This window comes from Salvelinus namaycush, chromosome 41 (assembly GCF_016432855.1).
Source record: "Salvelinus namaycush isolate Seneca chromosome 41, SaNama_1.0, whole genome shotgun sequence".
In the NCBI taxonomy this organism is placed as follows: Eukaryota; Metazoa; Chordata; class Actinopteri; order Salmoniformes; family Salmonidae; genus Salvelinus; species Salvelinus namaycush.
This window is the reverse complement of record NC_052347.1, coordinates 4,407,841-4,423,130: the sequence shown is the minus strand read 5'-3', so window position 1 is coordinate 4,423,130 and position 15,290 is coordinate 4,407,841. Positions and strand designations below refer to the sequence as shown.

The window sequence follows — 15,290 nt, the reverse complement described above, 5'->3', positions numbered from 1 at the left end:
CTCAGTTTCATCAGCTGGTCTCAGACAATCCCACAGATGAAGAAGCCGGATGTGGAGGTCCTGGGCTGGCATGATTAGTGAGGGGCTGGTTGAACGTACTGCCAAATTCTCACATTGGAGGCAGCTTATGGTACAGAAATGAACATTCAATTCTATGGCAACAGCTCTGGTGGACATTCCTGCAGTCATCATGCCAATTGCACACTCCCTCAAAACTTCACATCTGTGGCATTGTGTTGTGTGACAAAACTGCACATTTTAGTGGCCTTTTATTGTCCCCAGCACAAGGTGCACCTGTTTAATTATCATGCTGTTTAATCAGCTTCTTTATATGCCACACTTGTCAGGTGGATGGATTACCTTGGCAAAGGAGAAATGCTTACTAACAGGGTTGTAAGCAACTTTGTGCACAATATTTGAGAAAAATAAGCTTTTTGTGCATATGGAACATTTCTGTGATGTTTTATTTCAGCTCATGAAACATGGCACTAACACTTACATGTTGCGTTTATATTTTTGTTCAGTATAGTTGTATGCTAGTCAGCATAAACTAGCTGAAAAGGGTTTATCAGGACGACTGACTTAACCGAGTCGATTCGTCTCCACACTGCGCTCCCAGGTGCACGACATATCCTACGACATAAATGTGGGCAGCAGGCGTGTCCCTATACCCTCTCCGGACTGGAAACACAATTGTCATGAATGAGATACGGGAAACGCATTGCGTTTGCACTAGTGATACTACGGTAGCATCCAAGGGGTGTACACACATGATGCGTTGATAGAGGTAGCTAGTTCTCTGTGTGAATCAGTTGTGCGCTGACTTCTATTTTATATTTTGGGGATGTGGGGGAAAGAATGAAAGAGGTCTTCCACCAAAACGGACGAAATCATGAACGGCGCCGTATACATTTCGTTTTTTCAAGGTCAGCTGGAATCTGCACTAGAGCAAGTAGTGCAACTCGCAGTCCAGGAAATAACCAAGACTGTTGGGTCAAGCTTGAATTCTGTGTTAATGAAAACGGCCGTCAAAGAACAAGAAAACCAACGACTTAAGTTAAAGCTTCAATCACTGGAGTTTGAATGTAATGGGGTAGAAAATGGAGCCGCGTTCAACGGTGGCATGGAGGACAACGCCGCCACCGATCGAACAAAGCCGGAGACACACACCCCCAGCCACAGCACAGAGCGCGGCGTGCACGCAAACACTCAAAGACTGGATCAAAAAGGACGAGTAGTGGGTAAGGTTGCTAGTTAGGTAAGGTTGCTAGTTAGGTAAGGTTGCTAGTTAGGTAAGGTTGCTAGTTAGGTAAGGTTGCTAGTTAGGTAAGGTTGCTAGTTAGGCAAGTTTACTCCCAAGGAACCTAGCGGTTTATACATTTGAAACAAGGCAATAACTCCATTCTGTGGCCCTACAGTCTGTTTGACCGACGACTGTTTGTTTATGTTTCTGTGGCACAACGTATCCACACACTCCTTTTACATATAGTGGCGAAATCAACAACAACAGGACAAAGCACAGCATCCTGGTATAGGCATCCGCATAGAGCGGAAAAAGCTTGATAATAATAACCAGAGTTGATATGTAAATATGACGTGCAGTAGTAGCCTGCAGCACGCTGAGAATCAATGACATGTGTGGTAAAATCTTCAGGATATGAAAAACGGTCGTTTTCAATGTGGTTCTATTACCTTGGTTTCTTTGTTTCACTTGGGTTTTATTTGACTCGGGCATGTGTCCTTGTGAACGCTTACAATGGGCTCTTGTCTCGAGGTGTACACTTAACAAGAATTATGTGTCGAGGCCAATTTGTCATCTGCGGTGACATTGTTGCCATTGAGATTGTTACAATGTACACGTTGTAGGTTGAGAACTAGTGACAACATCACCAACCTTGTCACTGGTTGTGTCAAGCAAACGGTTCACTGAAAGGCTGCACATCCATCCCCATTCATTTTTCCTATCAGTGAAAATGATAGGCCTACTTATTGACTACTGCAACATGCATCCCTTCCTACATTCTTCTCTGTAATTGAAGATGGGTTGGGATGAGAGGACTATCAGTGGTTGGTAAAGCAATGACGTTATTGTTGTTGAGCCTTTACTTAGCAGTGGCAGCAAAGGATAGGATGCCTTTCCCCCCCCCCCAATAATTCTCCAATGACAGTCACAAGCGCAAACCACACCCACTCAGTTCTCAGAGGGGATACATTTAGGGAGAGGAGGGGTGTGAGATATTAAATGGCGGGTGGAGGAGACACCAAAATGCTGAGGCCATTGGCAGACCTTCAACTCAATTTGCACATTTTGGACAAAGCTGAGGCTGGAGCTGTATCTCGCCACTTATTAGGATATTTAAGTTGTGACGGCCAGGGAGGCCATTTTGATGTTGTAGGTAAATTAAACCTGGCAGCAACATTCATCCTTCAGACACCCACACAGGTAGCTACTCATACAGTGCATGATGTCATACTTTCACAATGCAACAATCACAATTAGGCTAGTAGGCTTCAACCCCTCTGACTCAGCTCACTTACTATTTATATCCTGAGGTTTTAACAAAAACGGTTAATTGTAGAGACCATAACGTTTTCACACTTGATTTCCAACTTGATTTGTTTTCTTCCTCAGGGATTTGGACATGTAATCCATTCTCTTTTCTAGTTCTGTAAATCCGTGTGTGTAAAACCCTGTTTGCTTTGTCAAGCGGCATTGTAGATGATCTAAGGTTGCCAGAAACCAACTACGCCTATGCTGTCATTGTCTGCAGCAGCTTGGTGCTCTGCTGCTCACCACAGCTTTAAAGCAGTTGCCATCCCACTCCTACTTTAGTCAAATCACATCAATGAGTACGTTTACATGTACACTAATCATTTTATATGAAACTGATTATGGCAGAAGGCTGAGTATGGCATTAATAATGTAAACACCGTGCTTATCTTAATCGGGGTAAGGTCATAATCGAAGTAAGCATACGTTGATTAAAACACCTGGTTTTCTGAGCAATCTTTAAAATATTTAAGACATGTAAAACAACTTAATTGGCGTTCCGTCAGTGTATTTGGTCTACGCATTTGCCAGCACCGGTAGTGCAAGCCTCCTTTTTATGCACAAGTGAATTGAGTTTGGAAAAACTGAAAGTATGCATCTTAGAAATAGTTTTCACATACACACGTTATGTCCAACCTCAGAACAAAATAGTCTTCGCAAAAATAACATGGTCACTGTGGTAGAATGTTTATTTTGAATGGCGTTTTATCAAAAGTCCCATCAAAAGCCTGATTTCAGATGTCCATGTAAATAAGATTATTAGTGAAATTGTTATTCTTCAGAGCATGTAAACATTTTAAAGCTGCAATATTTAACTTTTTGGGTGTCCCGACCAAATTCACATAGAAATGTGAGTTTTATATATCTGTCAAGTCTAAGAGGCGGTAGATCTGTTCAATGTGTGTTATTTTCTATGATTCACATTCTTAAGTTTCGTTTTAGCATCTTTTGCTTTCGGTTTTGTACACCAGCTTCATGGAAAATATCTTTCACAGCAGTTGGGATGGTACAATTATTCTCAACACTATGTTTGCTTGTTTTGTCACAAACTGAAATTAGGTTAACTATTAGAATTTTAGCACCCAGGAAATGGAGGAGCGATTTCTGCGTAGTGCATCTTTAAACAATCTATTCTATTAATCTGACTATCCACAATCTTATTATTGTGCGCATGAAACCGTGATCAATGACTAAGTAGTTCCGTTTCTTCTCAGCTTTATCTGTAACTAAGACCTAACGCTACCTATGTGTGGTGATGGATATATAAAATGTTTTGCACAACTTGTTTTACATTTACAACTTGTGGTTAAGAACAGAGGGTGGGAGTCATCGTGTGTGTGTGTAGGCCATTGTATGATTCAGCATGTCGGCTAGGCCTAGGCTTTCTACTACACAGGTGTTAATTCTTGGAAAGAGTAGTCTAGCTCATTTGTCAGATATCATCATGGAGATATTTGCACTACAGTGTATGCAATGGAAAGCGTATTTTGTCTGTGATTGAATATGTTTGAAAATATCAAGTGTGGTAATTTGATTTAGCTTCAAAACCATTATGGGATCTGTGAAAACTCCCTTGATTACTTCAAGGGAATGTTTACCACTCCCAAATTATACCTATTGCAAAGGGGGATGTGACCGAGCTATCTGAGCAATGAAGCCTTCTCATGGTATTATAAAGGATTCCCTTAAATATTTTTACTGCTCTATAAAAGTAGGAGACTTAATTATAGTAATTCACTCGTATTGAATATAACAAATGTATTGCCATTGCCACCATGGATGAAGTGCCCAATAAATCCTGCCTCACATTTAAACTGTCTTTGATTGGTGTATTTGTAACAGCAACCAATCAAAAATTGAGAAATTGGCATTTATAAGGAAAGCTCAAATCTGTCCCCTAGACATGTCTTTTCTGGGTCTCATATGGTTGTTATCAATCAAGTGATTTTCACAGTCTGGCAGTGCTACAACAATTTAATCAAGAGACATTTAACATGGCTGATATCTGTAACTTTTGAGTCGTTGTATTGCACAGGCGAAAGTTAATACCCATTCCTGGTCACTAAAAAGTGGTTGATCTCAAAGGATGCCAAGTAAAACTCAATATGGGATGATTTTTTTTTCAGTGTTTTGGGCTCCCCCAAAAAGGGGGAAAAAACTGGATTCAAAAGGACTCCATGGCTGTTATTTTTCCAATTCTAATGGCTGAGCCAAAAAGAAACCTTAACATTTGAAATGGATGAGATGCCATTTTTCCCAAACCAAGTTTGGAAATAGTGTGGCTTGTGATTTCATTGCAGAATACATGTGTCATTTGATTAAATCCTCTACACAAATAATTGCAACCCTAGTCATTTACATAGTAAAAAGAGTCGTTTTGGAGAGCAGTTTCCCTGCAAGGATACAGGGTTGTTTTTGCCTACTTTGTTCAACAAATATCCTAGAATGAGAGCATTGTGCGCAACGTGATTTACATTATTATTATTTTTTTTAACCTTAATCGGTGCCAACTTTCAAATGTCACTATCTACAAACATACCAGCCTTTGCCTAATCATTTCCTCTTAACTCACAACAGGTTTTTATTTCTACTTTCCTCTCCATTATTTACTGATCTATTTCCTTATCAGAATTAGCCTACTGTCTTTCATTATAACTATTTTGTCTCTGCTTCCTTCTCTGCAGGTCAGCTAAAGATGGTCATGGAGCATGTGCTGGAGTTTGCTGTGTGCGAGCTGACCAAAATCGTGGAGGCCAGTTTCGATGACCTGCTCCTGGAGATGACCAAGAAAGAGCGGGAGCACAGCGCTCTGGAGGAGCAGTTACGCCGTGTGGCTCACCAGGAGAACGGGAAGGGTGGAGTGTCGAGGAGGTGTGGGTCGGAAAACAACACAGCATTTCCCAGCGGCTCAGAGGACACTAGGCAGGAATCCAGAAACGTCACAGTCAAAATTGTCCGGGGACAAAGGGAGCAAACAGAGACAACAAATGGTCTGTATTTTAACATTAAAATTATGTTCTAGTCAACATGACAATCAACTGCATGCTTTATTTACAGCCCCAAATGTGACACACACATAAAAGGGAAGTTTGCTAGGATACCAGTCAAATCCCACAGCACTGGAGGTTATGCTTTGTTATCGAAAATGTAGGGATGGAAAGTACCACAGTACGGCCACGGCTCGGCACCTCCTCTGCCTATACATTAAATTACTTATGAGAGGCCAGTAACTTCCTGTTCATATGGTTTCAAGTTGCAACTTGCAATGCCACAGGGTAAATCCAGTTGAATTCAATCACTTTTTGACAGAACCCCTTTTGATTTGAACGAAACCTTCCAAACATATTTACCTGTTGTAGATGTGCTCAGAAAATGCCATGAGGCATCCATGTCTTCATCACTGGAAAAGATAAACGGTTGAGTTTCATTTTAAAAACCTACAAACAGGGTTGTCAATAAATTGGAAAATGTCCAGAATTTATTTTTTTAAATAAAATTTGAGATTTTTTTTTTAACCTTAAACGTCAATTATCTAAAAACACGTAAAGTGGTTTTTCATATTCACGTGTTGTATCTTAGCCCCTATTTTACATAATCTGAGGTTTTTGTAGTGTGCCCACCATCGGTTGTCATGTTTTAGCTGATAACTGTACTTAAACTGGAATAAAATTGACATTTCTACATTCGAATGGTACCACAAAGATGGTTGGAGGTCCACACTTCTGACAATGTTGACATGAAATGGGAATATCTGCTTTAAATTATACTATCAATCCTCCATAGGAAACCAATTTGAAATATAGATTACAGAATAGACATGACCATTTAAAAGTTGACATTCGACATTGGATGGACCGGTGGCCACCTTTATGGTACTAATTAGAAGTAAAACATTCCATTTAAATTTCAATGGTGTAGCAGCTAAATTGCAGTGATCTGAAGGAATATGTCCATTCTATGACTTATTTCTCTATGATTGAAATGACACCCAACCTGTATTTAAGAGCATGTTGTGTCTCAACTGATGGCGGGCACAACATAACCTCAGATAATGTAAACTATGGTCTGAGCTACAACATGATAATCTGAAGAAGAAAAAATATATATATTTTATAACTTATAAAATAGACAACCCTGTTTTTCTAGGCTTTTAAATTCTATCTAGCTCAACCATTTATCTTTTCCAGTGATGAAGACATGGATGTCTCATGGTATGAAAAATGGGTCAACTTTGAGGACCTTTCTCTCCTGAATGCTTATGCATTCAGGTCCAAAAAGTCACTTTCTGACCACTTTGTCCACGGGCAAACACGTGTGGAAAGTTTTGTTTAAATTAAAAGGGATGCTGTCAAAAAGTGATTGAATTCGAATGGATTTACACAACATATTAAGTTGAATGGGTATTGTTAATCATCTCGGGTACGCTTTATTTTACAAGCTGCTATTTTTGCTTACTTGATAAATTGGTAATGACCTAATAATGAAGGTTATTTTGGGAGTCATTCTACATTGAAACAAGTGCCAGTACATACCAGTTGGTTACCAATTGTGTTGAATTCTTTGAATTGCCAGAAAGTACACATAATGACCATGTTATGTCTGAGTAAACACTTAAAATTGAAACAAATTAAGTGTTCCCTTAATTTCTGGTGCTGAAAATATGCTTGTGGCCAAGAAGTCAGACTGTAAAACACACAAAAACATTTTGAATAGGAGTCAATATGGACTAACCAGAGCTCTGAGGCCCCATTTTCTAAATAAAAATGTTCATGTGTTTCATAACCACGTTATAAGCCATGCCTTGCACACAACACCAGTCTCAGTTGAACTGGTCAATTGACCTATTTAGTAGCTGTCAAAATGGGAGCTGAAGCTCACCTGTTATAGTTAACTATTAACCGTGTCAGTGCCAAATAGTTGCTCCAGTTAAGCCCCTGCAATCTGTTACAGTATATATGGCGTCATGCCATGTACAGCAGATATAGGTTTCCCTCTACTCTAAGAGTCCAGTCTTATACTTGTGCTGGTAATAGTGCTTAGATATTATTAAGCTGGTTCAGTATAAGCAAACAAACACTTCCTATGTGTATATTGCCTTGGGTCTCTTAATGTAAGCATTTGTCAAATTGATCAATATTAAAATGTACGACATTAGAAATGACTTCTATAGTGATGGAAATAATCACTGAAATTTGTTAACTGCTTCTTCAGGTGCAATGATGTACAAACACAAACGTGCACGCCTTTTGCACTTTCGTTCCAGTTCAGTTGTCTTGTTCAAGTTTGTTTCGTCTCTTTCTCCCCCTCTGTGCAGACCGTGACAAGAAAGCTGTCTGGACCACAGCCTGTATGAATTGTATTTGTTTTCCAGTTCAGGTTTGTCTTGTTCTCAGATTTGTTGCTCTCTCTCTCCTTCTGTGTGTAGACAGTGACAAGCAGGCTGTCCTGTCCGTAGCCCAGGACTGGGTCCCCATCCTGGACAAGGTGTTTGGGCAGAAGTGGTGCAGCGACCTGTGGCAAATCAAAGAGCTGGCTTCAGGGAAGGGGGGTGAGGAGAGGACCGGGGGATCTGGGCTGGGGATTGTGGGCTCCTTCCCCAGTCTAAACGCTCTGATCCGTGAGAACCTGGAGCCCACCCCCACCAGCCCCCTGCAAGAACCCCAGTGGATGCCTCTGGAGGACATGGAGGTCCTCTCCTCGACCTTGGACACTCCGCAAGACCCTACTGCTACCATAAGCACCACAGCCACAGGTGCGCATGGGAAGTACTGAAATGATATCCCTACGTGACATGGCCAGTTATGTGCACACTTACTCTTAAGTCCCATGACTCTTTATGCTTAATTTTGTATTATATTCAGGTATCTGTTCTCCTTAATGTTTATTCTCTGAGTATTGTACAAAATAAGATGGCTGTAGCTTCATTGTCACATCCTCTTGGACCAATTGGATTTCCTTCCCCTATTATTAAAATCTGTCACCCTTTATTGCCTATAATCTTCATTTCACTCACAATTTTTTGGTCTCTTTCTATCCCTCCGTCTGTGTTTCAGTTGAGGAGTCCCTCAGGTCTCCGTCGATGCTTCACCGGCTCCTCACACTCCCCGCTCAGCTCCTAGAGGAAGACGAGAACACCATGGAAACCATCGCCCTGCTCCCCGACGCTTCACCTTGCAGAGCAGCTGTGCGCCGGCAAAATACAGAATCGCCTAACCAGAGCTGCCCATCTCCTCCCAAGAAAAAGGTTGCTGTTTCACAGGAGGAGGAGGAGGAAGACGAAGAGAAGGAAGACAAAGGGACAACGACGCTGGACTCAAAGGTGAAGACCGTGCCTCTCAAAGGCAGGAAGGGTTACGAGTGTAAAGTATGCGGCAAGAAGTTCAGCCGAGCGCCGCTCCTGAAAACTCACCAGCAGACTCATATCAGCACAGCACTGGCGACAGCAATCTGCTGTTCCGAGTGCGGGAAACGCTTCCATCAGGCATCCCGGCTACAGGCGCACTTACGAACACACACTGGGAAAAAGTCTTGAGCAGGTGGAAAAGGGAATTGGAAGATTGAAGCAAAAAAAAAAAGGAGAATTGGAATCAAAGTCGATCTTCAGTCCATATCTCACATAGCCATATCAGTAGCAGGATGGTCACCGGTACTCGAGTTCATACATGAGTTGACTTTTAAGTACCTTAAGTCTGGAATCGGAGGCATTTTTTCCAGGTACAGTTTTGCTGACTGCTGTTTCTTAATTGTTACCACCATTTTGATTTCTTACATGTGGCGACAAGGTAAATACTTTAATAGTTTGGGATTGGATCTCGCTGGTAGTTGTGGTTAGTATGTATCGCCATTGTACATTCTCTATAGCATGGGACAGTGGTGCTCACAACAAACAATGAAGTTACATTTTTAAGTGATCTTTTTACTTTTCTCAATATACCTTTCTACATTTTTGGAATATCAAACTGGTCTCTTTGTGCTTTATTATTTCACATCAAGGTTATTTGCTATACCGGAGGCCATAATCTTGGCTTTTGTGGACGGCAACTTCAATAAACATTACACTGATTTGTGAGAATTGTATCTTTCAGTGGCAGAAGCATTGTCTCATCTTTTTCCCGGTGCTACAAGCAGTGACTCAATTTCAAAGGGCGTATGTGCCCAGGGTAAAGGGGGAGAGAGACGGACTGCTGGAGTCGATAGCAGAGGTAATACCTTTGTTTTGCTTATCTCTGAATGTGAATCTCTGTGCAGGTGGAAAGAACCTGGTATTTCTCTTTACCTTCATGCAATTCACTATTTACAGTCCTCACTTGACAGTATTTGTATTTTTTCACTCAACATAAATACCTCCTTTAAAAAGTCAATTATTATAATTTTGATAAAGGTATTGTTACATTGGTAGCCCTTTTGTTTTTTTTTAAAGATCCAAAGATTCCGAACAATTCAGAACATCGTGCAATTTACTCCTGAATCACAAGCCTGCAGACCTCTAGTTGATGACTTGCACAAGCTGTGTGACTGACGTGGCAGTGGTCCCTCTTGGGCTTTTCTACATCCTATCCATGTCTGCCCTGGAAGGACCATTCCTGACAAGTCTACGAAGATAAAGTGAGGGAAAGAATGGAAACTCGCCCTCGTGCTGATTGTGCAGGCTGGGTTTTCAAGTGTCATGGGAAGTAGAGAAATACCACATTGATAAAACACACTTTTTGGTTTGTTTTATTTGTCATGTTTGACCTCCGGATGAGTCAAATGCATGTGGAGCATCTGATTGGACATCAGGAATATTGTTTCTGCTCATATCGCCATGCCTACCAGAATACTTTGTTGGAACATAAAATATTGAAGGGAGGGGCATTCTAATGGATGGGTGGGGGGGGGGGGGGGGTTGAGGGGCAGGGTTGTATAGATTTGAGACTTCCTGGTGTTTGCAGGATTGCCCTTTGCTTTTCTACAGATATCTTGGGAGGCAAACACTGTTTAAGCACCTCTGCCAGATTCCTTAAGTATCGTAGGGTCTTCCCATTTTGATTGTGCTTTGTCTCTTGTAGATGCGTCTGCAGCTTGTAGTGCTGAGCGATAAGTGCTTTTTGAGGTCGGTTTAAAAAAAAAACATTAAATGCATTGTGGGTTGAATGCTGTAACACAGAAAAACAATAAAAGTCACATGATACTGCTTAACACTTATTAACCATTTATTTGCATGACTTTAGTTTAATAAAATATTTAAGTTGTGTATATCACATTTGTTTTATTTGAAGGCTTTATTTCATTCCAAGTCATCTCAAATCTCTAGAGCTGCTGCCTATGCTGTCTGACAATTACTATTTTAGTAGTTCTTCAAAGTAAATAACGCATACTTTTATGACTGCTGAATACCAACTATCAATGACTTAGATCATGTATTTTCAGGTAGAGATACCTCGTGAAGCAACTGCTCTCTATCCCTCTTGATCGCACATTCTCTTTCTCTCTCTGCCCCACACTAACGTAGCGAAACACACAGGCGGGACAAGTAGGCACGCAATGGATTATGGTCATAGTAGTTAATTACCACGTTTTCTGTGCCAAACAATGTAGTATTTTGGCCTGTTGTAAACTGCAACTCCCTACTATATCGCACAGTTTAGGCTTAATATGATTTATCTTTAGAGAAACGTTGCATTGTGCACATTGAGCTCACAGTAAAAAATAAAAAAAAGAATTCAAGTAATTTTACCATTAGTCAATTAGTTGTTTAGAAACGGAAAAATAACTGAAATGGTTAATCACTCAGCACAAAGCATGAATGTAATAGCAAGCAATACTCTGTACCATTATGAGACCATGGTAATGTTCATGGCGAAGCCAGTAACCTATTGTTGATGTACATGCACTTCAAACAACAAATCGCTGAAAAGAAATACTCATCTCTTCCGTAATCCACTGGATTTGTTTTGTCTTCCTCAGGGAAGGTTGTTTCTGTGGCTCTGTTTTCAAGGCATCAGGCCGGCTTCTACACCAGAGCGGGAAACCCACGGCAACGTCCCAGTCCATTGTAGTCGTACTCACGTGCCCACTGACTTTTTCTGTTAAATTAGTCGTACTAGCGCTGTTCTGAATTTGTGATCCTGCGCTACCTTTTCATATTTTGCTTAATTGTAGCCACAGATTACATCTTAGTTTACACTCCCTTGTGCTTTTAACTCATGTAAGTCCTTGACAAGTGTGGATGAATTACTATGTATCAGAAACCATCAGGACCATATGTTCTAATTCTATCGGAATCTGACAAGACAATAGATTACAAAAGATATGGGTCTTTTATTCAGGTCAAACCAGCATCAAAGTTTACATGGGCACAATTTAAAAATGGTTTGGTACACAGCCTCTCGCATCTTCAACTGTAACCAATTTAAAGAAATTGCATGCAATGTATTCACATTTTCATAAGATACAATGTATGGAGAGAGGATTTCCCTCCTTGACTTCAGGGTTGTAACCAATGTGCAAATTGATGATTTTAAAGTGTTTAAGACTGGTCTCTAATGCCAAAGAGCATTATTGGCAAAAGAGCTGAACTGATTATTGGAAAATATAATTGGCCTACCTATGTAAACACAGCCTAAGACTGAAACATTGTAGAAACCCTTAAAGGCTTTAAGTGGTAGAACATGTATTTTGCTGATTGTACCTGCAGCCAGTGCTGCACACTTGCTATTGATGATTGGCCTATACTTTGTCCTATCTAGAACTCACATAGTGCACTTCATTCCCACTAAAAGCAGTGTCTTGTATAGACACATCACCACTCAAAACACGTTTGTGCTCCGCAGTAAGCTAACCTTGAACAGTGCCGAATTGCAAATTTCAAGTAGATTGGTGTGACGCATCAGTATTGTCTGAACTCCATTCATTGGAACTGTAAACTTGACACAACATCTGCTTTATTTGTTTTACGTTTAAATGTTAGCCATATCCCGACCCCGTCTTTCTCCTATCTAGCACTTTGCTCTCGCATTGATGTTTTGTCTCCTAATGCCCGCTAAGTGTAATCAAGACTTTAACACACCCCTTGAAAGAGTTGTGACGACTGTGTTCAAATGCCTCATTTTGTCGTTTTTGCTTATGAATCACCAAACCACTTTTCTTCAAATGCCTATTCTGACACTTGTTCTAATTTATAGCACTTTTATTTTTGCTGTTACTTTACAATACCTCCATACCTCATTTTGAATATCAGAAAAGAGTAAACACAGCAAATTGGTTATTTGAAACAATTACCTCAATACTATCACATATGTCTGCATAACAGTAGAATAGCGTTAACTAGCACAACCTTAAGAATTCCTACCAAAACAGTTCACTATTAAGCCATATTCTCTTCCTTTGTCACATGGGCATACAGATAACTGCCACAACAATGGAAACACTTGAGTAAATGAGGGATACAAAGTATATTGAAAGCAGGTCATTCACAACCCATCATGCTTAGGGTCATGTATAAAAATGCTGGGCAGGCCATTATATTGGTTACCATGGTTATGCCCCCATCCACAGGGCACGAGTGGTCACTGAATCTTTTGAAGAGCATGAAAAGGATGTAAACCATATGCCATGGCTGTCTCAGTCACCAGATCTCAACCCAATTGGACAATTATTTCTCATGGAAGAATGGTGTCTCATCCCTGATAGATTCTACAAGGGTCTGGAACTCTATGCCAAGGTGTATTGAAGCTGTTCTGGGTCGTGGTGGCCCAACACCCTATTAAGACACTCTGTTGGTGTTTCCTTTATTTTGGCAGTTACCTGTTTGTAAGGTTGCAAACATTGATGGGACCCACACAAATGTTATTTAGTTACCTGGCAAAGATGGCTCACTGCAGAAATGTAGGACATTTAATATCACACATTTGTCACAGAGACAACTATTATCCTTATGCACGTAACAGAGGGATATAGTTATAACCTACTAAGAGCATGCACACAGATTTGTCGTCATTAAGAAGTGCATTCAATCGAGCATTGCATTATTGTAAAGAAATCTTGTGTCCGCTTCTAGACATTTAGGCTATTTCCTGAAAAGTGGTTGAATGGTTCCCTTTTAGAATATAAACTGAGTAAAAGCCTCAACCTCATTTGAACCAAACGCGAAGGAGGTGCAAAATTATTAAAGGGATTTAAACTGAATTGTGATGCAACATTTTGAAAGAGGGAATTAAATGGAGTAGACATCTTCTTTTTTTTTTTGGAATATGATTTGGGTTGTGTTCTTAGAAGTATTAGAATTATGTTTGTAATCCAGGGAACATGTGCAGATTTCAAATTGATATCCAAATTAAACAATTATTTCAAAAAATGATTTTATTTATTTTATGTTCCATTTGTGGCATTGTAAAATTGTTTTAGTTCTTCACCCAATTATATTCTGATAAGATGTGATCGATTGTAGGACATACAGATGTAAGATATTAATTTGAGCCAGTTTGTTGCAGCAACAGAAAATTAGAATTATGTGGATTATAATTAAATGGACATTTTTGTAGGGGTTGATACATTTTTTGTAAGGGAAAATCAAGTCAAATTTTAAAGTGGAAATTACAAACTTCAGAAGTCTTTACACATTTTAAATGTCCTGCATTGCAATAAAGTTCTTCTGCAACAGGGTGATCAAATGAAGATCCTACATCTGTATTCCCTTTAATTCGGCATGCTGAAACTAGATTTTGCCAAATTGTAGAGTAGTTTGGGTTCTGTATTTCTTAAAAACAAGAGAGCACTTCTGAAATGCTATTCATGCCAAGTCAACTCTGCCAAGATAATATAATTATGTAGGCAATGGGACGTTGTGTTATACATATTAGAAAATAACAACTGGGTTCTTAGTGTAAGAAGAATAAATGTTAACAATCAACCTTTTATTGTTTTCCTTATTATTTAGGTCAGGGATTGGCAACTTTGATGGGAGTGGAGTCCACAAAAAAAATCTGAACTCATGGAGGGGCCACAGTGGCTTACCAGTCTGTATATCCACGTTCATATCCACACACTTTTGGGGGGACATTTTGTTGAGCTCCCCCCCCCCCACCTTGCAAGCAAAACATTTTAACGGAGAGAAAATGTTGCAGTTTTAAAACAAGTTTGCTGCAATTCACATTTTTACCATGGGACGGCGAGAAGATTTTGCAATTGTATTATTCATTTCATACAATTCTATTCATTTTGCCATGGGGTGGTAAAGTAAACCCAAAAGATAATTGAAACTTGGATGGAATCCAATGAGATTTTAATTTCCAAGTAATTACGATCTAAATGTGGGATGGGAGACAATTTCTCATACAACTTAAGGTAAACCTGAAAATCATGTAATATTCTGTGATTGTGTTTAGTCAGGAAGCGGTAGCAGAGTTTAGCATTTATTTTCAATGGAGCTAGGCAGTGGTCGGAATTCTATCCAAGCGGAGCGGTCGGCGATGCACGTGAAAGCCGCTCAGGAGAAGCGGAGAAAAATAGGAATCTGCTCTATTTGGGCGAACTCTGCCCCGTCCCATCGCTTCCTGTTTGGAAAGCCAATATATGCTCTGGGACATAACTGTTAGGTAGTGTACACACATGGTTATGATGAACCCAGGTGAAAAATTGGGGTAGGGTTGAAGAGAATCGAAGGACCATGAATGCAATAAGCAATCTTAGGTGCTGGCTTAAGGCCGGTAGCAACCACTACAGAATGTCCGGTCAGAACAAGGACGAGGCGGATGTCCAG

The 15,290-nt window shown here is 40.2% G+C and overlaps 1 protein-coding gene across 1 annotated transcript; it reads left to right on the top strand.

Annotated features, from left to right (window-relative positions):
• Nucleotides 1–812: 812 nt before the first annotated feature.
• LOC120034328 lies at nt 813–10,380 on the top strand. Its single transcript, XM_038980844.1, has 4 exons — nt 813–1,241; nt 5,236–5,541; nt 7,977–8,303; nt 8,605–10,380. Exons 1-4 carry the CDS (start codon nt 893–895, stop codon nt 9,081–9,083), a joined length of 1,461 nt encoding a protein of 486 aa, XP_038836772.1. The 5' UTR covers nt 813–892; the 3' UTR covers nt 9,084–10,380.
• The last annotated feature ends 4,910 nt before the right edge of the window (nt 10,381–15,290 follow it).